This window comes from Necator americanus, chromosome I, assembly GCF_031761385.1.
Source record: "Necator americanus strain Aroian chromosome I, whole genome shotgun sequence".
Lineage (NCBI taxonomy): Eukaryota > Metazoa > Nematoda > Chromadorea > Rhabditida > Ancylostomatidae > Necator > Necator americanus.
Genome location: NC_087371.1, coordinates 21,455,381 through 21,483,348, shown reverse-complemented (window position 1 = coordinate 21,483,348; position 27,968 = coordinate 21,455,381). Strand labels below are relative to the sequence as shown.

The window sequence follows — 27,968 nt, the reverse complement described above, 5'->3', positions numbered from 1 at the left end:
TTCAGCGCTTTTTCTACATGCTTCTTAACGTCTCCATTCAGAGTTTGCATCCAGTAACGAAAGAGATTGCGTGCGATTTGGGTGCGCTTCAGTGCCAGATCGAATACGGGGATTTCCCGGAGAATAAGCCAAAATTCTATATTGAGTCAGTTTTTATTTCATTATGGATCAATGTGAGCTCAAACTCCATTAACAATGTAAATTGATCGATTTGAGCAAAGCACATTAGAAATCGTTCTTTATTCTTGTTTGTTTTCTGGGATAATTCTTCATCCTCTGCCAAATGATCACGTCTACCGCCAGACCGCCGAGATCGCTGCCCTTTCGGGGAACTGAAATAGTCCTAGAAAACAATTTTTTTTTTACAAAATTTCTCGGAGTAGCTAGCTGACTTGGCGACTGATATTAGGACTATGCGCAGAGTTCAACGGAACCTCAGCCTTAAAGAAATAGCATAGGAAACTAAATTTAACTTTTTTACAAAGAGATCTGTTTCTTAGAATCAGTCCAAAAAAGAACGAGTACGTTCTATTTAAACAAGGGATTAAACGGAATGGAATCCTCAAAAACTCTAAATTTTTAAGTTATGATTTTGAGTTTACGTATATCCTGTAACAAGACTATACGTACTCTTCAACTAAATCCCGAAAGTTTATCCCATTCGGTGCTGAATTGATTCTTTGCTCGACTGTATGTATTGTTATTTCTTCCTTTCTAAATTGATCATATAATTATATATATATATATATATATATATATATATATATATATATATATATATATATATATATATATATATATATATATATATATATATATATAGCCTTAATCGCAAGTGAAAAATGTCTTTCGAAAAAAATCACTTTTTTTCGAAATTTTCAAGAATTTATCAAACTTAAACTTTCATCTACTCATTTTTAATTATAAAAAACTTTAGAAGCACTTGATTCCATGTTCTTCAGAAGTTTTCCTGTTTTTCGCCCGGGGAGTTTTTAAGGCTAGTGAGAGAGTAGATGAGGAGAAAAGACAGTAGAATTTAGTGAGATAATCATGTCTCCTTGTTTTCAGTTGTTTCCCTGGAGATTTTCTCGCTCACATTAAAATATATGTTCTTTACATATTTCCGAAAACGGGGGAAAGAAGAAGGCTGAAGGGTTCCGTTGGATTACTCTCTTGAGAGCGTCTAACGAGCGCTTATTCGCGCCTCCACTACAACACACGAACTCTCATTATTGTTTCGTATCACACCGTGCACAATTGAGCAATTTGCTTGCGTCGAGAGGCCGGATGCACTCGGCAGCTTCGGCCTCTCGTAAAATTCCCGCCCATCTCCTTGTACGAGAGTAGCGCAGTGGTAAGCAATCACCAGCACGTCTTTGTGGCCGATGTTTCGATGTCACTCTCTGGCAACCAAACATTTCATCCTTTGAGGGTGAATAAATTAGCTTCGGATTTCATTGTCTTAATCACTTATTAAATAAAAACTCTTACAAACGAACATGTACGAACCTTCACAGTCAAAAATAATTCAATACTAAAAATGAGGAAGGATGATCACAAGAACAGCGAAAAACCAGTCAGTTAAGAAAAAATACTGAGTTTTGAGGAGTAGCTGTACTTTTTGCGCGAAATTTCTCCATTAAAGAACAGGTAAAAATAATAAACTAGAGAGATCAACAGTGAATTCAAATGAAATTCCATCAAGAATATAAAAATACGAGCACTAATTTCACGGTCGGTTGATCTCTTCAGGTCGTTTTATAGAGGTTGATCTATGCCTACATTTTTAGAAGCTAGTTAAACTAAAGATGTAAATAATACGATGGATGCGTAGAGGTGGATTGAGAGATACCATAAATTGGTGGGAACATAGCGCTAAACCGTCGATAATTTACTGTGTGAACTCTGGATCCGTTGCAGTACACTCACAAAGCAGAATGACCCAAAATATATGTTCTCCTGTGAAACATGCTGTTCCAGAGGTCGTGATTTTCTGCCGAAAGAATACGCGAAGAGTAAAGAGAACGAGAAGAAAATTGTGCAGGTAGTATTCCTTTTTCCATTATATAATCGTTTGATTGAGTCGAGGAGTAGTGATCTATGGAACAAGTCCAACTCCGTGTTCGGTCATGCTCAGTTCCGTTTCATTGGTGATCTCCTTCATTCAGTCCGTTTGAGCAAATTTTTTGCAGTTGATTGCAGTCCCATCCGCTCTTCTTCATGCAGTGCGAGAGCGCTTCCTTTATTCGTTGCTGTATTAGATTTTCCTGGAACTCAGCATTAAAGATAACCAAGTTAAACGATTCCGAGCTGAAAGGTTTATTTCCAGCGTTATAAGGAACTCACTGGCACGTCCGATTTGGATGCGAAAAGCAAATACGTGCACTTATGCCGAGGCCTGAAGACCTATGGTGTGACATTCTTCTTGGTGAAAGGTTGGTTTTAATTTGGCTTAGATTTTCGATGGCTCTGAAGTTCGTGAAGAGATTTCATTCGCAATCTCTCGGATTTATTTAAATTGCTATTCGAATGGCGCTTACTCGCCTCCTATTATCCCTCCAATGGGAAGAGAAACAGTAGTTCGGCCTAGGAGTTTCAGGAGCGAACCGCTGGTGCAGTGTTTTCGCTTACACATAGAAGACTTAAGTATGGTTGCATTAAGTAGCTTAGCAATTCGCTTTCATACAGTTGTGATGTCCAAGAATATTTTAATAAGTGTTTACATATTTAGGTAAGCAGTGAGTATTGAATTGAAAATTACCACTTAGCCCCTGTAAGCAAAGATATTATTTGTTTTTTTTTTCACAAATTTGAAGCGCTAACAAAAGTGTAATTGCACTAAGATTAAGGTAAACAAGTTCAATGGGAGATACCGTCAACTTCTCGGAACTATTTGTGTTTTGTCCGGTAAAAAATGTATCTCCTCTCGAAATAACATTTACTTTACTTGCAATCATTGAATCGCTTCCGTTGGAGTTGCTAGCCACGGTGAAAACCAATATTTCATGCGTTAAAAATATAGCTATGTGATTTTGAGTGCTAAACGGTAACCAGTCCGAGATGAGATAAAAATTTCCCTGGTAGGTTGAGATGTTGTCCACCTGTATAATGGGTGAGGTTAGGGTTCCTTTAATCGAAGCGTGCATACTCACATAAATCGATAACGTTAGATTATCAAATTAAGAACTTGTTTCAAAGCTTTAACGTTAGCTACGATCCTGGCGAATCCCATAGCGAAATTTTCTCTTTCCATAGCTTTATCAAGGTTCCAAGTTCAATTTATCAAGGTTCCAAGTTGTGGAAAACAGCGGCAACCCTTCTTCTGCATTAGTACCGCTTTTGCAGTTTCATGCAGCCTTTTGGAAACTTCTTCGAAGCGTGCGGCAAAAACAACTGGCAAGGAATACCTTGACTGAAATTTTTGAGGCACTTCAAATCGTGAATAATCAGTCTTTCTCACCTAACAAGGCTGAAATTATGTGATGCTTCAAATATTCCATGAATATTCCATAAACGAACCAGGCATGTTTTCTATGTGTTTAGTAGTGAGAAGTTTATTTCAAGGGCGTTGATGAATCGGTTCCAGATGTGACTTAAAGGGAGCTACTGTTCTTTTTTATTGCAGAAGAAAACGTTTTGAAAGTGAGAACTCTCCAGCTGACTTCAGTTTCTGGTGTGTACCACTTAAATGCTTAACAAAATCAGCTGCAGTTAGGCGCTGGAGAGCTTTTGACTGAATCCCGAGGGACGTTGTGTCTACGAGAGGCGGTGGTGTGCTGTTAGCTGGTGTTCGGCAGGCGTTGCGCGACTCTGTCGCTCTCCGTTGACATCGGTGCCCAAATTTCGCCATTTACTCCACGCAAACTAGATTTCGTTGGCCGACCGCGAGGTCTCTGATTAGCCTGCCAATTCAATGAGGTTCGAACTAGAGGGCGGGGTGGCCCTTTGCCTCCTCGCCTCGCCTCGCCTCGATTCCCTCCATTGCTGCTGACGACCTCCGCGCTGCCAAATCTCGCGTGCCACATTCATCGCTGCTGCGCTAATGAGAAATTCTCTCCGCCGTCGCCGCTGCCTAGTCGACTTGTCTCCGATGGAACTTCGCCTTGTTGTACTAGACATTCATTGAAAGGACCATGTTTCCATTTCTGTTGTCCTTTCTCTTAGATGCGTAGTGTTCATGCGAGGAAGTGGTGTGAATCGTGCACTTTTTCCATTTAGTTTATTTTCAAATCATTGTTTTTATTCTCCTTCCTGCGTATATTCTTCTGAGAAAGAGAAAAATCTTTTGTGTAATGTATTTTTCGAATTCAGAGAAACTATGCGGGAAGAACAAACTTGTCCCACGCCTCCTTGGAGTCAACAAGGAATGTGTGATGCGAGTCGACGAAAAGACCAAAGACGTGCTGAAAGAATGGCCGCTGGAGCAAGTGCGACGTTGGAACACATCGCCGAGAACGTTCACCTTGGTTTGTGCAGCACATTTCTTTAAACCCTTTCTCTAATCTATGGAAAACTTATTGCACTCCTATGCTTGCGTTTTGCTATGGCTCCCATCGCTTCAACCATACTATTCCTAGACTATAGCTAAAATAGATACATTCATGTGAAGTCGGGTCATCGCACCGATAAGCTGTCATTGATCCTCTAAGTCTGAGTACCATCACATTATCATCTCAAGGAATTACCGCTTTACTGTGTTCTCCTCGCATTGCACGCTTTGTTTCACCTAAAAGTAGCAAATTCTGGAAAATCGGCTATTGAAAACATTCTCTGGTAGTGCAGCCTTAATTTGAGAGAGGCTTCTTCAGAAGTGGTACCGCTACTTGGCCAGATTATGTTGTGGGAGGTTCAAGTGGTTAGTGTGGTGTTTAGTGCTTCACAAGAAATGGATAATTTGAGGAAAAACCCTGAACGAGAAAATCCTAAAGGAGGTCATTAATCTATTTGAAAATACGAGCTTCTTCCTTTACTTTCCCAGCGCTTCAAAAAATATTGTCTCTCAGTTTGCTCCGAATAAAAAGAATCAGCTATATTTTTGTGGATAGCAGCTTTATTTTGTTCTCATCACTTGTACCATTTTCATTTTGTTTTTCTCCAATTCGAAATTCCTGTATCTAATCCTATATTACCCATAGTTAGTGCCGGATATGTACAAAAAAGCGACGCCTCTGCAGCACACCTTCACTTTTCCAAGCGGACAATTGCACTCACCTGCTTGAACTCATTTGGCGCCAAATACATATTCGCTTTTTTCTCACTTTCTTCTTGAAGTGATCGGACAGATTCCGTTCGAGCTAATTATGCGCATTTTCATACAAAATATAATAGTTTTAAAGTGGCTGCTTTTGGTCGAGATGACCGTATTTTTGCCTTCTCGTGGACATTGAGGCCGAGTGTGGACTGCAGTAATATTCCTTCTTGCAACTTTCGTCTCGTACTTCCACTTGATTTTTTTTAGGACTTCGGTGACTACCAAGATGGCTACTACTCCGTGCAGACCTCCGACGGAGAAAAAATCGGCCAACTTATTGCCGGCTACATCGATATAATTATCAAGAAGAAGTCCATGCGGGACCACCTGGGAATTGAAGGCGACGAAGGATCCACAATGCTGGAAGATGTTGTGGCACCCGCAAAAGCGACACTTGTACGTGTGACTTTTTTTCTAAATTAGTTTGTTCTTTAATCCATTAGCTCTTCATTTTTTGACGCGAATGAGGATCTGCGCTTCAGGTTGCCCACGGGCAAATCGGTGCAGGTCAACATGCACAGGATGGGCATGTTGCGTTGCGCGGCGTGTTGCGTACGCCACAGCAACAACCGCAGCCTTACGGCTACGGTATCAACGGAGCACAATACGGAGCTGTTAGTGGGGAGATACAGTCGCAGAGTCTTGCGAGGGTAGGTTCATACGGATTTTATTGTCTTGGTGAAGATCTGAGTACTTTTCTTACTTCTTCCATGCCTTTTAGTATCCCTCCCTTCTTGAAAGATATTTGATTATTTAACTGAAAGGTTGTTTGTATTCAATTCACTTGGAAGGAATGTTTGCTTGGCAACAGTGCGTTGGGAATTAGCACGTCTCGCTTTTCACCTCTCTTGCTGAGCGGTGGTCAATTATTGCCAATGCAGCTATGGTAACGCCGAAATCGCTATTGTCGGCTGGTTAAGGTGAATTCCCCTTCGGTGTCGCAGATGTGTGGCCGCCCATCGCGTCTCCAAGATTTTTGGTTTCGATTTCGCGCTACATTCATCAATCTTCTTAGCTAGGCGCTTTTGAATAAGTTACCAGGGACTTTTCACCTTGACCTTCCTACCTGCTTTGACCTTTTGAAGACGACCTCGGCAACTGACTAATAAATTGGAAATTAAGACCACTCTAAACATATTCCTTAAATGACTTCTGTCAAAGTTCGTTACTACTGTAGCACGCAAAGAAGCTGGTTCCTGCGCGAGTCGACAATTTCGATTCCATACAAAAAACCACTCTCAAACAAAAAATAGCCTCGTACAATGATGTTCCAGAATTACTCCTTCCACATCCTGTATACGTCGTTGCTCTATTCCTGCCGTCGCTTCCCTTTTTGATTAGTTCCAGAAATGGCGCTGAACTTTTTCATAACCGTTCCGCTACAGATTTCCGAACGGCAACATCAGCTATGTTATCGACCAGTGTTCCAGTTCTTTTCTAAAACTACCAAATAAGAATTGATCGGTGAAAAGAAGCAACAGATATAATATCTCAGTGTATTACTCTCATCCGATCCCTTCTTCCACAGCACACAGCGGCTTCCCGTCTCAAACCTCAAACCGCTTCTTCGTCATCTCTTGTCATGGTTCTTCGACGTACTTCGCGAAGAAATTCTATGCTTCGATGCTCCTTGTGCGCTTCCGCCTCACACATGAACGAATTGTCTCTTTGAATAACAAGAGAAGCCAAGAATATCCGACAAATCTGCCTCCCACTCTTCCTACTGACCTTAAAAAGCGAGCATGGGCTGGTAGATAGCTTATTTCACATTTTCTGCGTGTTCTACTTATTTAAATTCTACTCAGTTTTGACTTAATAGTACACCATACACCAGTGGTTCACCAACCTTGCCCAAGTCAAAACAAAAGGCAGAAAAAACGATGCTCAAATTTTTGGCAGTGAGAACTTGCGCAGCACCTGTCGCTGTGGGTAAACAAGTCGCTTTCTTCCTGGAAGATGTGAGAGGTCCTTTCAGGAGATCTATTTCCTTAATCTAGAATTTAGTATTAGTCAATTTATGTAATTTCTTGATTATGAAAACGACTGACACGTAAGCACACTTGGGCTCATCAGAAACATTTTGGGGACTGTGATAGAAATTTAAGAAACCTCTTGCTGAGTTTAGTGATCTTTCTCAAATATCAGCATGTTTCTAACTAGGACTTTTTTCTTTAAAAGACAATTGTGTCCACACATCCGCGCGGAATTATTGAAAGCGCCATTTTCTGGTGTGCATATGTATAATACATATTGTGCATTCTACATTATTGCCGTGTGCATATTTTTTTTGCGTGCATAAAGCCGAAGTGGGGAAGTTCGGGTCTTTTGGGGAGGTGTTGTTAGATTTGTCGTTGCACTTGTTGGAAACTTTTCGTGCACTTTGGTCATGTCCCAAAAAATAACGCCTTACTCAATACTTTCTCTATCCCTCAGGATTGAGGTAAACAAGACCCTTCTGGTTTTAGACATAGTCTCCTCTTCAACTTCCTCTTATTCCGTTCCCCCTTTCCGGTGGACTTTCAATGCCTCTCCCACTTCCATAGTTGCCTTTTCCATGACGGAAAATACTTCTACATGCAATTGAAGAACATCATTATTTAAAGACATCACCCCACGAATCTGAGGTGGTGCAGATTTCAGGTGGAGTATTCTTATACGGGATGGGAGACTACGGAGAGGGGGGTGATCCCGTCCATTTCTTCCTAATTGCCGTAAAAAACGGCCCACAAGATACAGCGCCCCACAAGGCTGGCGCGCTCCAGTCGAACTTCCTGTAGAAAATAGTGCGCCAAAACGCCTGAAGCCGTATCTTCCGGGCCGTTTTTTACGACAATTAGGAAGAAATGGACGGAATCACCCACCTCTCCGTAGTCTCCCATCCTTTATGCGAATACTCCACCTGACATCAGCACCACCTCAGATTCGTGGGGTGATGCCTTTAAACAAGGGATTATTTAGCATTTAGATCACTGTTGGGATTACATTTAATCCTCAGACCTAGGATCTTTGGACATCTATTAAGTTCTACTTCAATTCCAATTACCGATTCTCATCGAAACATCTCCATAAGTCTCGCACTCTATTCGAGTTGTTGTACTCTTTCAAATAACCTCTAGGTCCACGAATGGAAATATTTCGGTTCAAAATAAATTCTAAGTTGTTTCGGTGCAATATTTAGTAGCACATCACATACGTGTTTTCTCGTTGATTTAGAACTTGCAGTGTATATTTTATGCAACCCTTTGAGTCTACAATTTGTTAGAAGGAAAAATTGCAAGCAATTATATCCTTTTAACACTTTACCCCCACTTTTTCAAATGGGTATTTCGGTCTCACAGAATCTAGAGCGTGTTTTCCCGTATAAGCTCGATGATAGTCTTTATTTTTTCTTTGTTTCCATGAACTCTTTTTTCATTGAATTTGGTGAACTAATAAATTAAGAAAAATTCTGCCTTTATCTTTACATCGCTTCTCTTCGCTTTTGGAATTCGAAGAGAAAGGTAATCGGTGGATTAATTCACAGTAAGCGCTTACTTTAGGAGTTTTGGTGTTGGATTTTCAAAGTATGGGTTGCTTAGCTGTGTTTGTACCGCTGAAAACCGTAAAAATGCACATAAAAACTGGAAAGGGTGCTAGAAGCTACAGTAACTCAGTGATTTTGAGTTTTCTAGAGGTCTCTACATAATTCCAAGAATAGCTTTATTTCGGGTATACAGCCCCAATCAACGGTATCCTATATGAATCTTGAATTCGAAAATTGAGTTTGCTCACGAATATCCATTTAACAAGGAGACAAGAAATGAATTCAATAGGAACAAAGTCCGAGTTAAGCCAGTTTCACACATATCCATTTCATTTCTTCAGGATTCGCCATTTATGGTTACCTCTGTTTCTTGGCTCACATAAAAAATGTCAAATCCTAAAAATCGACCTTATACCTGTATTTCAGGCGCAACGTCTCCGTATTCTCGACACCTACGAGCATCCACAACGTGCATTGGTTGGTACGATTGAAGCGACGATCAAATCGGTAGCGGAAGCGGAAGAGGAGCTGGAACGCGAGCCGCACATCGAACTACCGCGATTCCATGACGATTACTCACGAAGGAAGTGAGCGATTTTCGTGCATAGCGCCCCATCCATAACCCTCATATGCGTAACTAGTAACAGTTTTTCTGCAGGTGGGTCGACGAACAGGTCATCATCAACAAAGAGAATGTCAACGAACGCCTTGCTGCTATGGGTGCAGCCACCGCACAGGTGACTTTTTGTATTAATTTTCCGGCTGGATGTGGCATGAGCATTTTTTGCTCCTCCAAAAATTCGTTTTTGTTGAACTCATTTTAGTGAACAATGGAGAGACAAGTAGTAAACTAAGTATTCGTATTATGCAGCCAATCAGTCATAATTAAGCATTCTGGTCGTTTTACGAAGACAATATGAGGCTACTTCCAGGTGGTGCAATGGACAGCTGTGCAAGAGGAATACGACGATCGCGTTGGAACCGCAATCGCAACGATTGGATCTAACCTTCCAGATGTCGGAAGAAATGTTCGTGATCTGGCGCACTTCATGCCTGAGAGAAGAAGGTGAACGAGCTATCAGTACCTAATAACACTTGTGAGAACTCCTTTTTCTCTTTGCAGAGATGATTTGGTTGAAGCAACTCGTAAACTGTGCGGTGCTTTCGGCGATTTCCTTCATGCCGTCAATCCAGAGCATGAGGTTGGTGCAGTGCTAGCCTTTTAAATTCTTCTTTCAGAATACGAGCAAATTTATGGTTGTGGTGGCGTTCAGTAAAGAGTTCTGCTGTTTTGAACTAGAATATCACGATAATATAAAAGTAATCAGGCATACATAGGCATATCATTTGTAGGAGAAGCGAACCACAGTGTTGGCTGCGGCTGGACGTGTTGGCGACTTCTCGCAGCAAGTCATCAACACTATGGACGAGCCAACGCACGAGCAATCCTACTTCCACGACCATCTCGTCCAGAAAGCGAAGAATGTCGCGACCAGCACGGCTCAACTTGTACTGAGGTCTGTTTATCCGTAGCAGTCGAATGCTATGCAAATCGTGCCAAGATCGAATTTTCGATGCCATTAGATGCGTTCAGATTCTGTGGAGAAGTGCGAGTTATTGGCTGCGCTGTAGAGGGGTGCAATTGTGGCGAGCGCATATGCCCACTGGGGGTTATTTGTCGTGGGCTGCTTGGCCGGCTGCCAATGATGGATGCTATGCAAATGTGTGCGACTCTTGACACCACACCCTTGGGAGGCTCACGGCTTGATTCCGGACGAGAGAATACGCGCAACGAATAGAGTCATGGGTTGGGGCCGTCCATGTATCTTTCGAGGGATGAAGGGAGTTTCCCCGCGGGACGTTAGATCCGATAGGGCGATTGAGGCTGCTCGCCTGTCATGCCTGCCATTCGTCTACTTGCAGCCATGATTGTAAGTCCTCTTTACACCCAATTCCCTCGTATCGATGTCGTTTCACGTTTTTTTCTGCTACTTGTTAGATGGTATTCATAAGTAAAATTAATGACTTCCTAGGCCGCACGTCTCCCTGCGAATCATTATTTCAATATCCCTAGGCAGTTTTTCTCGTAAGCTAATGCATGTCCGAAAAGAGCCGGTTCTCTCGCCACGGCGGCAGCAGCAACGTATCAGCACCAACGCCCATCTTTATCCGATGCGCGCTAGACCACGTAACAACTGCTGCGGTCGCTCCTCATCATCACACTTGTGTTTTACGTAACAGTGCTGGTGCTGGAAAACTCGTTCTCTCGTCATCGAACCTCTTCGAACGTCTTTTCTTCTGTCGTCGAACAGAAGGCGAATTCGAACTCTTCGGTTCTGACCTCAATCAAACATCAATGCGTCGCAAAGTCTACACCGACATACGTGTGTATAACTATTATGGATTTATTACGCCTATTCGTAGGTTAGTATCAGAATTTTCCCTATTTCCCATCGAAAAAGCTATTCTGTTCCTCGTATTTTCGCAGATTTTCTCCAGAATTCTTCCTTCGTTTCAGAAATAAGCTGTATCAACCTTTCAGAGTTTTTTTTTTCGAAGCTATTGCGTAGCGAATGCGTTTCGACCAATCTATATGTCCATTTCACTGAGACCACACTAGCAAGACCGTCTAATCAATCTTGCGCCGTGATTGCTTTTCTGTTTCCCTTTGAGTATTTCCTTCCCAACTATTACCACAGTTGCTGCTGTTAAATTTTCTTGCGAAACCAATCTCAAAAAGATCAAGTATTTTCTCCAGACGAATCCTAGTTTTCTTCATACTTACACTTAGTCTCCTCATCTGCGCCTATTTTCGACATTTGTCGAAGGAACTAAACTGGACTGGTTTCATTCACTGATCGTATCATCAGTAACAATTGCGTTTTTTTCTTCTTCCAGCAGAAATTCATGATACTCTCTGAGAGAATTTTATATCATTGAATCTTATCGAATGAGCAAGAATGACAAAAAAAAATGGATAAGGCAGGCTATTTGCTTCCTGTCTCGATTTTCTATTTGTTTGGATACTACTTTTTTCTGAAATGTCTTTTCAGTTCATCATTTTCCCAAAATTTATCCATTGGTACAGCCGAATTTACGTATTACTTACATTGGAAGAAACTTGCTGTAAAAAAAGACTCAGTTTCTTTGTGCCTCTTTTTTTAAAGTATAATAACATCCAGAAATCAAAGAATTCGCAAAACACATTCTGCAGAATCGTGAGAAAATATCTCTTCTATAAGTGCGAAAGTTCGACTTTCCTTGAATCTTGGCATAGAGATTGCAACTTGTTGATAGTCGAATTTAAGCATGAAAATGCTTAAATTCGACTATCAACAAGTAAGTATAAGTATGCATAATTACACTGTGTGGTGGTCCAGTCCAGCGGCCGAATAAAAATTTTAGAGGCTAAAATAAATGTAAATTTTTCGAGTAGCAGTAGAAGGAGTGGACAAGGCACACAGAAAATTCGTCCGTATATAATAACATTTACCAAACTCACAATTTTTAAGAGCGAAAACAATCTCAGCGGATTGCGACGAGCCAGTGCTCCAAGAGAAGGTTATTCACTCAGCCACTCAATGTGCGTTCGCGACGTCGCAGCTGGTCGCCTGCGCCCGAGTCGTAGCGCCCACCATCGAGAGCAACGCATGTCAGGAACAACTTACAAGTGCCGCTAAGCAGGTCAGGCTCCGAAAACCTTGTCACTTTTTTCCGAAGCTCTTTGTTTCGTTGTGAGCGTTATCCACGAATTCTCATGCGAAATTGCAGGTATCGCACGCTGTCACTGAACTCTTACACGATGCTGAATACGCTTGTGAGAGGAGTCATACGGATGGCAGGCAGTCGTTGGGAGATATTCACGATGCTGCCAGACAGGTACGGATAGGTTTACGGATCCTTTCCACTGTCACTGAGGATCATCCCGATTCTCCCAGGTCACGCACGCATTGGATAGCTTACTGGAGCATGTGAAGACTTCACCAAAAATCACGAAAACGACCGAAGAGGAGCAGTACAACGAAGTGCTGCGGACGACTCACAAACTTATTGCTCACCAGGTTCGTGATGCCCAGAAAACTACCGTCGTAGTCCATAATTTTCTCTATCGAAAGAGTCGAAGCCATGCTATATTTCTCCTCCTAACTTGGATTAGTACAGAAGAAACCCCGAGTGAATTCACATTGCATCTATTGCACATTCTTTGGAAATAAGTTTTGCTTCATGGCTCCTGTGAAATGTGCAGAGGTCCTGACTTCTTTTTTATCAGCAAATTTGTTAACCATTTAATTTGTCCCAGAAACTTTTGCTCTTCCATAACTTTTAGAAATGGATACATTTTCCAATCTTTGTTTAGATATAATTTTCAAGTCTTTGAAATGTTCACATAAAGTTAGCCCTAAAATTATGTAGCATGTCTTTTCAGACTACTATATGTAATTTGAAAGATGTTATTAACGATACGAAAACTTTGTTCTTATATGAAAATGAGAAATTTTAGGGTCCAAGCGAAGACCTTACACGTGAGGCCAAGAAGGTCATCCGACACAGTCAAATTCTCATGGAGCAGTTTGAACATGAAGCTCACGAACGTCCAGAACATAAAGACAGACTTTTGGCCGCTGCTCGTCGTGTCGCAACCGCCACGAGCGATATGATTGACGCAACGAGAGTAAGCGTCACTTCTTCTAGCGCTCAAATTCGTTAATCCCCGTTTCTTTCTTCCCTTTTCGAACGTTTCTCTGTGCCAGGAATGCGAATCGCGTCCGACTGAGGCAGAATCCGAGATGGCGCTGCGCAATGCAGCCGAACGCCTTGTGACGGTTACAAATGAGACCACAAGCGAACAACAGGCGAAGCACATCATGGAGAAACTCGAACAAGCTGCTCGTCAGACTGCGTACGAAGCGACGCAGACAATTGCGGCCGCTAACGCTGCAAAGGTACCTTAGCTATTTCTGTGTAAATCTTTCCTTAGAGAAATGAGCACGACGAAAGTTGCATTAGTTGTAAATGCGTCAAAATAACTCCAGGCGCATGCTCGACACAACAATCATTCTGCTATAAGTCCACGTTTTCCTTCTAAATATCTAATTCTTCCCCTTCGTTCTCCGGAACATCTTAAATCAGAGGACTATGTCATGAATAAAATAATGACTATCAGTTTGCTGTGCTGTTAGAAACGATGGTGATGAATTGTGACCGTTATATGCGATCTGAGGCTACTGATTTACTCTAACGTTAAGTCTTAACTATCCCTCCACCTTCGCATATTGATCATACTCCATGCAAGAACCCTACTGTGCAAGCTGAGGAATTTTCAAGAAGTCAAGAATTAACGGGCGAATCGTTATCGTTTCCTACAGCAGGAAAGGAAAACGAGAACGTGGCCTATCGTATCGGGGCCCACTTCAATTAGCCTTACACGACGACGGGTTTTGTTTCGTCGAGTATGACCAGTCGTTTGCGTAGCTTGTTGAAGAGTGTTACACCAAGCGGTTTATTACTGTTAATTCTGGAGGGGTGTAGACCCGTCGAAACGAATTTAACGCTCTCATTTGATCATAGCGAGCTATTCTTACAGTGCACTAGTCCCAAAAGTCGTGCATGTGTCTCTAAAACAGTGAGAGTGTACACAGTTCCCTTTTGTAATATTTTTCTATTTCAGTGTGTGTTTTTGTGAGTGAGGATTTAAATAGAATTGAACTACTGGTCGTTTTTCTCACTCTGGATGGTTCTAGGTGCTAAGAATATCCGCAAACTTTGATCTGTATAAGTGTTTAGTAAAGAATCCAAAAAAAAAAAACTTTCCATGGAATCAGTGTGAACGACTTTTGGGACAACGATGGTCATCTGTTGTGTGTTCTGCTTGTTCCCGGTAGTAGCCTGCTTCGTTCAGGAGTCACACAAACGAACGGAGACCACGGAGCAGCTCATAGTTGATGACACCCACACCGTACTGCGAATCCGCTAGCCACGAATCGCTCGATGTGCCCGCACATATCACGCCACGCCCACTTGTACCACACCACTCCCCCAAGCCATACATAGCCTGAAAGAAATCTATGCTAGCCACGCCCACACTGCCGTGTGCCTTTCGCTATCTTAGTCCAGTGTGATCACCACTTTTTTGAATCTTGCCATCGTCGTCGATTGTTCGCGAACGATTCTATGCTTTCGTTGTATTTCGTACATGTAAATTTGGGATTAGAATAAAAATACCGTACTCCTGAGAGATCAGATCTACTCGTTCAAAACAGAATGTGAAGGCGCGGAGGGGATTCACACGGGCAGGGAACAAGTAAGTGGCGGTGTGCGGTGCTCCTTGGTTTCCCTAGTGGAAGACTGTTTAAAGGCATCACCCCACGAATCTGAGGTGGTGCAGATTTCAGGTGGAGTATTCGTATACGGGATGGGAGACTACGGAGAGGGAGGTGATTCCGACCATTTCTTTCTAATTGCCGTAAAAAACGGCCCGGAAGATGCGGCGCCGCACAAGACTGGCGCGCTCCAATCGAACCTCTTGTACAAAATGGTGCGCCAAAACGAATGAAACCGTATCTTCCGGGCCGTTTTTTACGGCAATTAGAAAGAAATGGTCGGAATCACCTCCCTCTCCGTAGTCTCCCATCCCGTATACGAATACTCCACCGGAAATCCGTACCACTCCAGATTCGTGGGGTGATGCCTTTAAGAACGAAGTAGACTACTAATCGGCATGCATTGGTTCAAATAACCCAATCATTACCAAAAATTCGACGGCTAATGACAAATTGATTCAATTTAGGAACTGATCAAGACCAAGACTACTGTGGAGAATCTGGTCTACGAATGTACCGAAACAGCCGAGCACGTGCCGAGGTGAGCTGAACTACTCGATATTAGTGCACTTTCGATCATTTCGATCTCCAGATTAATCACATCAATCCGCGAGAGTCAACAGTCGAAGACGGCAAGTGAAAAATTCCGCGCGCAGAGTCGTCTTATAAGGGATGCGCATCAGGTGAGCTGGCTCACGATTCCGGGAAGGGCTTTGAAGGAGTATATCTTGATACAGGATCAAATACCTCGAATCTGATGGCTTTCCTGGAAGGTTTACCTGGGTTTTCAGATTCTCTCGCCAGCTACACGTCTTGTGGAAGTGGCACGCACATCAGTTGCCCACGTGAGTGAACCTCACATCGCCTCCAATCTGCAGCAGACCAGCAATGGCTTGTCGACTAACCTGGCCGAGCTGAGAACAGCTCTGAATGCAGCACAACAACTAAACTTTAGTCAACAGCTCATACACAGCGAAGAACTCATTAGGGTACGAGTTCTATACCTCTTCTTTCTCGAAACATTTCCTTTTTTTTTCGACATGGAATTTGTTAGGTGAGCTGAAGTTGTGGGCATTTCAGGAACTCGATCAGGAACTGATAGAAGTTCATAAAGCAGCACAACTGAAGCAATTGTCACCCCCACATGGTGTCACTTCCCAGTCAGCCACTTCGCATCTGATGTCATCAGCAAGACAGGTATGGAAGACAAATTTCAGAAGAGTTCGACCTTTTTTGAATCTGGTTATAAGGACTGGAACTTGTCAATTATGAATATGAACCAATACTCTCGGTTGTAGGAGCTGATACTCCGACCCTTTTCACCTTTGAGGGTTTTCATCACTTTAGCTGCACCCCATTAGCTAGACCACCTTTGCGTGGGGAGGGTCCTGCTCCTCCCTATTGCACCTATGAGCAAGAGCCGAGACTCTTAGCACCCCTTATGACGGCTAACGTTTTGGTGTCGTCGCTTTCGGCAGAGGCTTGAAAATAAGAATATTTGTAACGCATCCTCTCAAACACCTCACTCGGAACAATTAATCATCCGTTAAGACATTACGCCCGAAACCAAGAACCAATCGTTGTGCCTGCCTAAGTAGCTGCGTTGCGGTAATGTCAGCGGAATTTTCGTTCGTTGTGTAATGATGACATGCTTCCAGGTAGGCAGCAGTATTGCTCAGTTAGTATCGGCAGCCACTACCAAAGACGAGCATCACATCGGAGCTTCGGCCGTCGAAGCGGCTCAGAGCCTTCGTGCATTCACCACCGGAGTCACGGAGGTGGTGTCGACAAGGACAGATGTTCAACTCGACTCGTAAGTTGTAACGAAGATTTCTTTGGCACATTCGCCAACATTATACATGTTTAGGTTCATCGTCTCTTCACGCTCAGTAGTACACGATTCAGGAAGAGTATTCGATCGTGTACGAGAGCATGCTACACCCGCAGTTTTGACCGATGCCGCAAAACAGGTATAGTTGAATTCCTACACGTTCTGTCACTGTTGGGTGTAGCCTAGAGCTTGGTCTCAATTCCACTTCCACTTTTTCTTCTTGCTTTCGTAGCTCGGGTCAGTACTCATATTCAAGAGAAACAGACAACATATTCGTATGTTTCTGTGACATTAAAATTGGGATTTCTGGATCCGAAGTATCGAGCAACAATATTTTTATCTGCGGTCTGATTAGGGCTTCGCTTGCGCATGTAAAGTGTCAAAGGTTTGGAATGATGAATGATGAGATGAAATCTGTGGGAAGGAGATCCGAAGAATATAGCTGATGAGTCGCCGCTTCAATTTGCGAATTTTTCGAAATGTTTCGCGTACGACTTTGTTCCGAAAAGGATTGGATCACATTCATTTAATAATTCAGGATTACTTCCGAACATTTTATCCCTTACAACTCACATCGAAGAAGTACCCTGGTTTCACTGTGTCTCGAGAATTTTCATTTTCTTTTTTTTTCAATTTGTGGAATTTATGATTCTTATGACCAAATCAATAAGGGCGGGCGTGGTGTAGCGGTTAGAGGTTGTGCTTCCTACACGATCGATCGGAAGTTCGAATCCGCCCTAGTGCCCACCAAGCCTTTCATCCCTCCGGGGTCGATAAATTGGTACCAGACTCGTCTGGGAGGATAAAAGCACTGACTTGACACATCGGCTAGCCACCGCAAGTCATTGTGTAGGCCAGATACACGTTCGTAAACCTCAAACGACTCTGAATTGAAGTGAACGTGGGGGCGCATCCCAAGCGGATTGATTAATTATTTTGATCAGAAACTTTACTTACTTTATACCAAATCAATAGCAGATCGGAAACTGTAGCCAAGATTCGTTGGGGCCCAGTCTCAGCTCTATGCTTTATTTTTTGCCGTAATCAAAAAGCATAGTAATTGCTTCTAAACAACAAAGATGAACAATCTCCTCAAACTGAAATGTGGCTCTTCGTTTAATTCATACGGAATTCATCGGTCCAAGTTTTCTTGGCTTTGCCAGTCTGTCGTAAGTGCCTGAACACTGTGATGTAATCCATGCCCAGTATGGTTGTTGAGTCGTATCTGTTCTTTCCACTCCAAGAGGACTCCAAGAGCTCTTCCAGATTTCATTTTTGGTCAACCCTGAGGTCTTTGAGACCGGAGACAATTTTTTTTGAGCACTAATACGTAGCAGATTTTTCAAAAGTGCTCCATGTACCAAAAACTTTGTTGGTATTACCCCTCGTTTCTGTGCATGACTATGCACAAGATTTGGTCATCGATCGTCATAGGCTTTTGGGTACCGAATATTGACAGCACAATAAAACCCAAAGATCATTCGTGCACGTTGACATTTAGATCAAATTTTGTGGCAAAGAGTCAGAAAGCTTTCGAAAGAAATATGTTTGGTGAAAGCGATTTTTTAGGTGTCGACAAGCCTTCGCCAAGTCATCGCCTGTCTTCCTGACAACCAGGTCATCGAGAAGGCGATCGCGCAAATTCGAACCATTGGTGTGTCGGCTACAGTTCGTGAACCTGACGTTCGCGTTGCTGCGTCGCGATTCGTGGATGCGACGTCGCAATTGCTTGTCGCCGTTCGTTCACCGAACAATCAAGAAGCGGTGAATGCGTTCGTCTCCACCTACACTGACTTCCATTCCGCTGTAATCGCCTCAGTGAAGAATCTACCGGTGAGGAATTATTTTCCTACTCGGGAACCACCATGTCTCAGCATTTACAGCCCAGGAATTTCAGGACATGGAGGCTCGACGGCGTACAGTCGATCAACTGGAAACCGCTAGAGAAGAGTCTGTTACAATGCTCTCGTACGTGAGCCTTGCATCAAGCGATATCACACAAACGAACACATTGTCGCAATCATCGCGCAAACTGATTGAGACGGTGAACCAAATTGTCGAGGAAGTCGGAGTCGAGCAGCCGTGGCAGCGCGAATGTGACGCGGCGCTCAGACAAATCCAGGTTGGTTTTCATCGTTTTGATTCCTTCGATTTTGCATATTCAGCTAGAACTACGATCGGTTCACTTTTTTGCTTGGCTCGCCCGCTAAAGGCAGCTTATCATGAGAATTGCGTTGTTATAGTCTTTGTGAAACAGTATAGAGTTCAGGTAACAGATTACAAGTGTGAGCGTGGCCATGCTCAGTTCCCCTAACGGCAGAAAAAGTGGCATGGGAACCGCTTTGAACGGGGCTACACGCATACTCATAATGTACTCTATATTACCCATACCCCCGAACTCTATGTCCATCCACAGAGACCACATCATCAATTTCGTGTTACGCGTTGAGCAGTTTGTTTTAAAGCAATTTCTTGGCAAACTCGTATCTGGACTCTGCGGATATTCTATATCGTAATCCTAGCGTTTTTTAATCCACTCGTCGATTAAGCCCTCAGATCAAAGAAGCGTGTCATCTGTATTTTCGTAGAAAGTCTAGAATATCCTAGCTCCATCATGTTCGTTGCAGGGCATACGACACCTCACAGAGCATGCGAACGTACCGGTGAACTCTAGCTCGTACTTCGGATGTCTGGACATAATCACAGAGCAGTCAAGACATCTAGGCGAATCCATGACAGGAATCGCTCGTAATGCTAAGGCTATTGACACCCGTGCCCTCTGTACTAGTGTCAGGTAAGCTGCTATCCTGGAAACCCTATCGCTTTGCTATGAAGAGCCTGACAACCGTACTTCAGGCAATCCGCTGACGCTGTATGTTCGCTTGCCGAGTCTGCATCGCAGGCAGCATATTTGATCGGAATCGCTCATCCGAAGAGCGTACGCGGGGAGACTGCGATTATTGACGCGAGTCGTGTTCGTCGCAGCGGTATGCTGGTACGTCAGGTGTGCGAACGAATCGAACAGCAGAATTACACCCAAGAACAGATAATCGATGTGAGTACACGAACCATCATTAACTGACACTGCCAACATCATGACCTTCCCTTCAGGACGCCACTGTGGTCGCAAAACACACGTCGAATCTAGCAAATATGTGCCGCGAGGCCTCAGAAAAATCACAGAATGTCAACGTCAAGAAAGAGTTCATCAATTGTGCGGGAAAAGTCGCCGCCGGCACCGCTAAGCTGATCACCGCTGTGAAACAGCTGGACAGCCGCCCTAGGTAGGTTTTTCTGCTAGTCCAAATCATTTGCGATTAATCGGCTTAAAGGACTGTTTAATTGTTCTTAATGCAAAGGATTTAGGTTTTCTCAAAAACCATTCATCCAGCAACTAAGCGGAATTATAAGACTCAAAAACCTAAGTCATCGTAAACACGAATTATTTTAGTCTTAAAGAGACGTGTCAAAAGAAAGAGTTCACAGAAACTTCCCACTTTTACATGGCCAAGGATTTTCGGATTGGAAGGGTTAAAAGATGTGGAAAGGACCCATTTTAATGTAAAGTAATGTAAATATCTTCAAAAATTTTAACTAATTTTGAACCCATAATTTTTACATTATTGTCTCAAGCTACTATATGGCGTTTGGAATGACGAGCACCTGTTTTAAGACAGATCCCACAACCATAATTATTAATAAGCTAATCTAATGTTAGTACTTTAAGTGCGGAGGCGCGAGAGATATGCACTATGGCCGCGCAAACGCTGCGAGCAGCTACGGAACAGTTGGAAAGTTACGTGGATAATCCGGACTTTGCCGGTATGCCCGCTCGAATCAGTCCATCGGGCCGTGATGCTCAAATACCGGTGTTAACCTCAACTAGACAGATGTTGGATGCGAGCTGTGAGATGATCAGGTGCGATCAGGGTTTTTTCTTCCTTTCTCATACAGTCAGCTGTTTTCTTATCGGTTTTAATCGTTCAATTGAACTATTCATTCCAGTACGGCAAAACACCTCGCTATTGCACCGATGGATGCTCCTACGTGGCAACGTCTCGCTGACAATAGCAAAGAGGTCTGATTCCACTGTTTTGAAATAGAACCCCTCGAAAGGACGAATGTTTCTGTTTAGGTCAGCGAGTCGATCAAAAGAATGGTCAGCGCAATTCATGCGGCCGCGCCTGGACAAGCTGAAATGGACAGATGTATCCGACAACTGGAACAGGTTATTATATAAATTTTTATTACGCACAACTAATCAGATAAGAATACATGCTGTGAAGTTGCTTCTAAACTGGTTTCTTGTGACCAAGATAAGAAAAATGATTAGATAAGAAGTTTGCCTTGGTTGCTTTCGCAGGCGTTTTTTTGCTTCCGTTTGTGTTAATGAGATGAGGTTGCGCATGATTACGACGAGCTGAGTACAGCTGAAGCTCATGCTTCCCAACTATCTGATTTTGGAGATTATGTGCAAACTGAGCTGAACAAGTTCAGATACTTTTATCCCATTCTTCAGCTCATCGTGGACGTGGAACGAAGTTCCTTGGATATGAGTGGAGCTCAAAGCCAAGCATCGTCGACAGCAACCGAGAAACGAATCCACCAGTCAATTCTGTGCACTGCCCAGGCTCTTGCCGAGAAGGTCGACGAACTGCGAACAGCAGCTGTGAGCAAGGTGAGGATCAGGATGCCTGTATCCATGTGGATGTACAATAAATAAGGTTCCTTTTCAGGGTGAAGCTCTACCTCACTGTGTTGAGGCTCACTGGGAAACTGTGCAGCCACTCGCAGCGTCCGCGTGCGAAGCAGCAGCGATCGCTCGGGATAGTCGTCAACAAGCGGAACTATTCGACAAATGTCGTACGGTAGTTGAAGCTGAGCTGCAGATGATGTACGCGTGTCGTGATGCGGCCGGAAATCCGAAGGTAGATAGAATTTAAGGGAAAAATTATTTGCGCGCTTTCTACGGACCTCCTATTCAGGCTACTGAAGCTCATGCGCGCGTCGACGAAGCTGCTGCTCAATTAAAGGACGCACTCGACGATATAAGAAGCACAGTGAGCGCAATTAGCAGCGAACAAGGTAAGATTTCGTAGGTGTTATTGATTGATCTCATTGGAACGATCGAACGATCAGTTTTTCTAACTGCTAACTGCAACCTGTTGCTTCGTTTCAGGCGTGATACAAGGAATGGTTGAGACGATTTCACATTCGATCGCTGGCACCGACATGATACATGTGGCAACGCAAGGAGCGTCGTTTGCTGATGCTCAGACGAAGATCAGCGCTTATCTGGAAGAAATCAGGTTCGTAATCATGTTACCAGTTGTTTTAGTCACTTTTATTGTTTTTATTTTACCTGCTTACATCAACTGTCATTCATTAAAAGCCCAATCCCCTATTTTCGCAATTATCGTAGTGCTTCAGATACTGAAACCGAAATTAGTATCAATAGTGTTTTTGATATTTTATTTTTATTCACTTCTTGCCCACGAAAGATTCACCGTTCCAGAAGAACAGCCACTGATATGCCTTACGCTGAGCCTCAAACACTTGGTAACATGGCATTGAACATGAGCGAAAAATACCGTTTACTAGCTGAAGAGGCTAGACAAGTAAGTTCATAGTTTTCGGATGCTTCAGTCCAATGCCTTACTCTCCTGTTAAAAAATCCTTCCAGGCAGTTGCTGTGTTGCCATCGCCCAGCTTGGCCCAGAAACTGAAAGTGGCTGTTCAGAAGCTCGGCACTTCTTGTATCGACACCGTAAAAGTAGCCGGACAACGCAGAGCTCATCCGGCAGATGAGGTACAATTCCTTGATTTTCCAGCCTTCAACTGCGCCTTCGTAAAGAGCTGCTTCAGCGCACTCATCGTGAACTGACGGACAACTCACGTGTGGTTGTTGAACGTGTGAACGAAGTGCTCGCATCACTTCATGAAGGTTCCAAAGGAACGCAAGCCTGCATCAATGCCGCGAATACAGTATCCGGAATCATCGGTGACCTCGATACGACGATACTTTTCGCAACTAGTGGAAGTTTGAACGTGACTGGCGAGCAGCGTGACTTCAATGAGCACAGGTATGTGGCCCTTACATCAGCATGTTGTCCGTCAACGGGTTTCATGTGCCTTAAGCAAATGTATTCAGGGTGGCTATCATCAAGACAGCAAAGGCACTTGTCGAGGACACGAAAGCACTGGTAGCCGGCGCTGCTTCGAACCAGGAACAACTAGCGGTCGCAGCTCAAAATGCTGTCAGAACCATCGTTAACCTATCAGATGCTGTGAAAAATGGAGCGGGCAGCTTGTCGAGCTCAAACTCGGAGGCTCAGGTGAGGAATGACCTATCACGTCACTTCATTTCACTTCTCCACTCTCTTCCAGGTGCTTGTCATTCACGCAGTTCGTGATGTAGCCGCTTCGTTGTCAGCACTAATTCAAGCGACGAAAAATGCCTCGGGAAGATCGCTACACGATCCAGCAATGGGTCACCTGAAAGAAGCGGCAAAGGTTTGTGTCATCAAAGCCGTTTGATGAGGAAATATCCAATAAAAACTCTTAACGATTCCCGAGAGGTTTAAAATCCTTTGGTATAGAATGTTTACTGTTTACAGACTATGGTGTCGAATGTGACATCTCTCCTAAAAATTGTGAAGACTGTCGAAGACAAAACACAGCAGGGCACTAGAGCTTTAGAAGCAGCCATCGACGCTATTGGCATCGAAATTAAGGTTCGTTTGAAGGATTTATTGTTCCACTAGAATTAGTTCTCCTTATTTTCTCTGATATAGTATTAGTAGTATCAACATCACTTTTCTACTTTTCTGAGTCTTCCCAAATCCTTCCAGAAATATTCATTTGGTTAAGAGTTGAGTTACTTTCTTTGTTTGTAGATAAGGCCTTAAGGCCGAAACATTTTTAGAACTGCACCAAATTTACGAAATTCGAATGTGAACGTATTTTTGCAAACAAGTCTGAGGATTGTTTTTTTTTCTAGATTTCTTCGGTTTTCTTTCATAAGGATGACTTTTGGACATGAAGTGTGTTGATTATTTTTAGTCGTACGACCACGAAACTGGCGAAGGCACATCTGGTCCTTCTGGTGCCACTCCGGAACATCTCGCACGCGCCACCAAGCGCGTTACCGATGCGACAACTCGTCTGGCTGGCGCCGCACAAACACTACAACAAAGTGATGTCATTGCTGCTGCGAATCTGGCACGAGCTGCTGTCAGCGAACTGCTGATTGTGTCGCGAGCAGCTGCGGCAGACGCTGAGTCTGCTGAAGCCAGATACAGGACACTCGACTCAGGAAGAGAAGTCGCTGCTCAGGTGGGTCTCGAACGGCGGATCTCTTCGCGTATTTGGCGTTTACGAGGACTTTTCAGGTTCGTGGATTGCTTGTCGCTTTGCACACAGTGCTAGCCCGTAACGCCGACCAGTCTTCACGTCAGCTGCTTCTGGAGGCATCCAGAGGAGTTGCAAAAGCAGTGAAGGATCTCATCGGTTGCAGCGAACTATTGAAGGTACGAATAAGATTATTATGACAACTTTAGATCACCAGCGCATCTATTCACTTAGATCCTTGACCGTCTCATTAGATTAATGTAGATTCGATTGAGAACAGCCGTGCAATTTTCAGGGTGATACATGGGCTGACCATGCCGATCCCACCATTATTGCCGAGAACGAGTTGATGGGAGCGGCCAGCTCAATTGAGGCGGCTGCTGTGAAGCTGGCCGAGCTTCGTCCTCGTGTGCAACCGACGGTAGGTTACGGCACACCCTTTTGAATTTCTTCTACATCCACATCCATTTGCTGTCCATTCTAGCCTCATATTTTGCCCTCTTTTCTCCTCACCACCAACTGATCCACCGTCCCGCCCATTCCTTCCCCCTCCGTGGCCGTTTTAACTTTGATATGTCTGGTATTCTTGGGTTCAGTGCTAACCAGAACTATTAGACATATCGAAGGTCGGGCGTGCCCTTCACTGGACTCCTCTCTCAATCTACTGCATTCTCTTCTGAACTCATTTGCTGTGAGCGATGCTACGAAAACTGCTGTTTTCAGAAAACCGATGAGAATTTAGCGTTTGACGAGCAGATCCTTAGCGCAGCCAAGTCCATCACCGCTGCGGTCCAGACACTAGTCAAAGCAGCGTCGTCAGCTCAGCGAGAACTCATCGCTCAAGGTGAGTGCTCTAAAGTTAATTTCTTTCGTGGTTCGCTTCATCATTTGCTCTTTTGAATCGATGAATTTTACCCTATGTTCTTTTAAATTCTGTATCGAAGAAGGAAGTGAACTCGACTCGCAGAACCTTCCAGATCCCAAATCTGTTCATGAAAATTTTGATTGCTATGATTTGATCTTGAATTGTTAGCCGTACGATCTATGATTTGAATTGACTTGAAGACATGAGGATCTTTAACCGAAGGGAATGGTTCTCTCTACTGTGGGAAAACTGACGGGAACTCTTATGATGAGTGATCACTCATCCTGATCTTTCCTTAGTAAGGCACCTCATGCTTCCGAATTGCTGTAAAATCTTAGTTGGTAATTCAGCTGTGAACATTTGCTGCTGTTTGCTTGGGCGACGTCGCTAAAAATGTAAAAAAGAAACCCTTTATCACTTTCGCAGCCTTTCTGATCTTCGTAGGTGCTTTCCTTTGACTTATCCCATTTCAGGTCGTCTGGACTCTCATCCACAACAACACAGCGAGGATTACCAATGGTCTGAGGTGGGTTTTCGCCGTTCCCACGGACTGGTGATGTCGTGATGCCGATTTCCCATAATTACCCAGTTCAGGGTCTAATCAGTGCTGCTCGCTTTGTAGTAGCAGCAGTTCATCAGCTATGCGAAGCAGCTAACGCTCTCGTGCAGGGACAAGCAAGCGAGGAGAAGTTGATTTCTGCTGCAAAACAGGTATTTCTGCTTCTGCATAAGAGAGCATCACTTTGTTGTGGAAGGAAAGGCGAAGATTTTATGTTTAATTTTAGGTAGCGGCATCAACTGCTCAATTGTTGGTTGCCTGTAATGTAAAGGCTGACATGGATAGTCAGGCTAGAAGAAGACTTCAAGGCGCAGGCCACGCTGTGAAGGTACTTGCTCCACTTTTTTCTCCCTAAGAAGTCTTTACGGGTTCTTGATCCCCAATTTATACAATGATTCCAAGTGAGGAACCATTTAAAGAAGTTGGCTGCAATTCGCCTCTATTCGTTCAGACTGCTACTGAACGACTGGTCAGTTCTGCAAGACAAAATGTTGTGGAAGACGAGCGGAACATAGTAATTTCGGATCGGCTAGTGAGCGGTATCGCACAGGTATGGAATAAAGTTAACTTCTGTCCTAGCCTACCTCTTCTTGTCTCCTTAAGGTGATGGACGCTCAGGAGCAAGTTCTGCGTAAAGAGAAGGAGCTAGTCCATGCTAGGGAACGTTTGGCGAACTTAAACAAGGCACGATATGAGCGAGGAGTGTCGCCGGAGGAGTGAGCTCCGATCGCAGTTGTTGATAGGATACTTTAACACGAACACAATATCTGCCATAATCCACTGCACGTTGATTGTATATATCATTGAATTTATTGTTATCTCCTTTGTTCTGTTACAAAATCCACACATATCGCAGCCTATAGTCAATTCTTTCGATGTCAAAGGGCCAATTCCGAGCTGAGCTCTTCCTCATCGGCAACCTCTGTTGTGCCTTAACTTCATACCGAGTCTTGCAGCACTGACCACTGCTACTTATGTTAAACGCTACGGTTTATTTATTTCGATTTTTATATGCTATGCTCAGCGAACATATCTTTTTCGTACTGCTCGGTAGTAGAAGCTTTTCAGGATGGCGTATTCTAATGCATTTCTTTACTTTTGCTGAATGCTATTTATCGTCGAATGAAAAGTTCTATTCTGTCATGGAAAACACAGAGCATGTTGTATACTTTTGAATTGCGGAGAAAGGAACTTGCAGTGCTTAAGAAGGAAAAAACCAGTTACATGGATAGCTGTTCGACCGAGACACGATGTGTTTTATATGTGCTTGAATTGGCGGCAAAAAAAACCCACGTTAACATAGAGGATAAATAAGGAGTGCTTGGTGTTGATCAGTCTCTTCTGAGATGCATCAAAGCATAGAAGTTCAGTTCAAAATGGTTGGGGTGTACGATCGAGTCGAAGCCGCCAGATTTGTTGTGTAAATGGCATTCGGTTCTCCTCAGAGTTCGCTCACTTTCGCGGCTCGACCATTCCACCGCGAGTACAACCGCTTACACAGATCCGTCACAATTTACAGGCCATTTTTACTCTGCAACCTTTGCGTTGATCTGCTGTATCAACTCGACGTTCTTATTTGTCTAGACAGATCTAGTGCCAGTTTATCGAGCGAAGTTAGGCCGCAAATGCCTTCCAGACGTTAAGTATCCCGCAAATATGATAGCACGCCGACGTACTCGACGAAATAACGTTGCAGTCGTTTATGGAGACACCGACAACCATCCCAGGTGCTCTACTGGCTGTAGCTACGCAGAAGACTACATATTAGGTACCGGGATACTTAGTTTCGTTTTTCACGAAGAATTTCAAATCAAAAATTTTTTTATTCACTAACCAGGAAATCAAACAATAACAATTCCACAAATGACTCAACAACATTTTTCCACCTACCAATAAGAGAGAGAATCCCGCGTTCGCCAGAGATGAAGGACAGGTCATTTTTGACATCATTTGGATACTGGTACTCCTTGTACGATAAAAAGTTAGACATGGACAAAAAAAAGATAGTGGTCAGTTGAATATGAAGTATGACGCAGAAATTCCCAGCCTAGCTGGGCAATTTTTTAAACTTTTTTTTTAAAACAAACGTATAAGCGCGCTTTTTTCGCTTTTTTGTTGGCAGACGTAAAAAGGTGAAAAACCCCTTGATTTATTTATTTATTTATTACGCTCAAAGGCGTGCCCAGAGTAAGAGGCAAGGAATGAATACAAATAAACAATAGAAAATCCAGCAACGAGAAAAGAGTAGAATGAGAATAAGCAGGGATAA

The 27,968-nt window shown here is 43.4% G+C and overlaps 2 protein-coding genes across 4 annotated transcripts in view; both read left to right on the top strand.

The window, feature by feature from the left end:
• RB195_006434 (uncharacterized protein) overlaps positions 1 to 26,419 on the top strand; it is a gene marked incomplete at both ends in the record, with an annotated part of 39,793 nt that extends 13,374 nt beyond the window's left edge. For 2 of the 3 annotated variants that reach the window (XM_064179505.1, XM_064179507.1), the window contains 49 exons: positions 42 to 145; positions 1,981 to 2,044; positions 2,330 to 2,435; positions 4,312 to 4,466; positions 5,459 to 5,647; positions 5,734 to 5,901; positions 9,201 to 9,361; positions 9,433 to 9,511; positions 9,707 to 9,840; positions 9,898 to 9,976; positions 10,128 to 10,291; positions 12,287 to 12,458; positions 12,546 to 12,653; positions 12,713 to 12,835; positions 13,276 to 13,446; positions 13,526 to 13,717; positions 15,562 to 15,635; positions 15,687 to 15,777; positions 15,886 to 16,083; positions 16,175 to 16,291; positions 16,753 to 16,907; positions 16,962 to 17,064; positions 18,495 to 18,758; positions 18,823 to 19,047; positions 19,553 to 19,719; positions 19,782 to 19,980; positions 20,037 to 20,209; positions 20,653 to 20,844; positions 20,931 to 21,003; positions 21,061 to 21,153; positions 21,445 to 21,603; positions 21,662 to 21,853; positions 21,911 to 22,010; positions 22,105 to 22,234; positions 22,441 to 22,543; positions 22,609 to 22,734; positions 22,791 to 23,008; positions 23,077 to 23,260; positions 23,313 to 23,438; positions 23,543 to 23,659; positions 23,988 to 24,260; positions 24,317 to 24,454; positions 24,571 to 24,696; positions 24,999 to 25,119; positions 25,614 to 25,666; positions 25,735 to 25,851; positions 25,926 to 26,027; positions 26,151 to 26,249; positions 26,303 to 26,419. In XM_064179505.1, the coding sequence (XP_064036453.1) occupies positions 42 to 145; positions 1,981 to 2,044; positions 2,330 to 2,435; positions 4,312 to 4,466; positions 5,459 to 5,647; positions 5,734 to 5,901; positions 9,201 to 9,361; positions 9,433 to 9,511; positions 9,707 to 9,840; positions 9,898 to 9,976; positions 10,128 to 10,291; positions 12,287 to 12,458; positions 12,546 to 12,653; positions 12,713 to 12,835; positions 13,276 to 13,446; positions 13,526 to 13,717; positions 15,562 to 15,635; positions 15,687 to 15,777; positions 15,886 to 16,083; positions 16,175 to 16,291; positions 16,753 to 16,907; positions 16,962 to 17,064; positions 18,495 to 18,758; positions 18,823 to 19,047; positions 19,553 to 19,719; positions 19,782 to 19,980; positions 20,037 to 20,209; positions 20,653 to 20,844; positions 20,931 to 21,003; positions 21,061 to 21,153; positions 21,445 to 21,603; positions 21,662 to 21,853; positions 21,911 to 22,010; positions 22,105 to 22,234; positions 22,441 to 22,543; positions 22,609 to 22,734; positions 22,791 to 23,008; positions 23,077 to 23,260; positions 23,313 to 23,438; positions 23,543 to 23,659; positions 23,988 to 24,260; positions 24,317 to 24,454; positions 24,571 to 24,696; positions 24,999 to 25,119; positions 25,614 to 25,666; positions 25,735 to 25,851; positions 25,926 to 26,027; positions 26,151 to 26,249; positions 26,303 to 26,419 (6,894 nt within the window). The remainder of the gene's footprint in view (positions 1 to 41; positions 146 to 1,980; positions 2,045 to 2,329; positions 2,436 to 4,311; positions 4,467 to 5,458; positions 5,648 to 5,733; positions 5,902 to 9,200; positions 9,362 to 9,432; positions 9,512 to 9,706; positions 9,841 to 9,897; positions 9,977 to 10,127; positions 10,292 to 12,286; positions 12,459 to 12,545; positions 12,654 to 12,712; positions 12,836 to 13,275; positions 13,447 to 13,525; positions 13,718 to 15,561; positions 15,636 to 15,686; positions 15,778 to 15,885; positions 16,084 to 16,174; positions 16,292 to 16,752; positions 16,908 to 16,961; positions 17,065 to 18,494; positions 18,759 to 18,822; positions 19,048 to 19,552; positions 19,720 to 19,781; positions 19,981 to 20,036; positions 20,210 to 20,652; positions 20,845 to 20,930; positions 21,004 to 21,060; positions 21,154 to 21,444; positions 21,604 to 21,661; positions 21,854 to 21,910; positions 22,011 to 22,104; positions 22,235 to 22,440; positions 22,544 to 22,608; positions 22,735 to 22,790; positions 23,009 to 23,076; positions 23,261 to 23,312; positions 23,439 to 23,542; positions 23,660 to 23,987; positions 24,261 to 24,316; positions 24,455 to 24,570; positions 24,697 to 24,998; positions 25,120 to 25,613; positions 25,667 to 25,734; positions 25,852 to 25,925; positions 26,028 to 26,150; positions 26,250 to 26,302) is intronic. The other variant, XM_064179506.1, reaches the window with a different exon arrangement.
• A 254-nt stretch (positions 26,420 to 26,673) lies between these two features.
• RB195_006433 (uncharacterized protein) lies at positions 26,674 to 26,874 on the top strand (the record flags this gene model as incomplete). The annotated part of the gene is made up of 1 exon (XM_064179504.1): positions 26,674 to 26,874. The coding sequence occupies one exon, from the start codon at positions 26,674 to 26,676 to the stop codon at positions 26,872 to 26,874; it is 201 nt and encodes a 66-aa protein (XP_064036452.1).
• Positions 26,875 to 27,968: the final 1,094 nt, after the last annotated feature.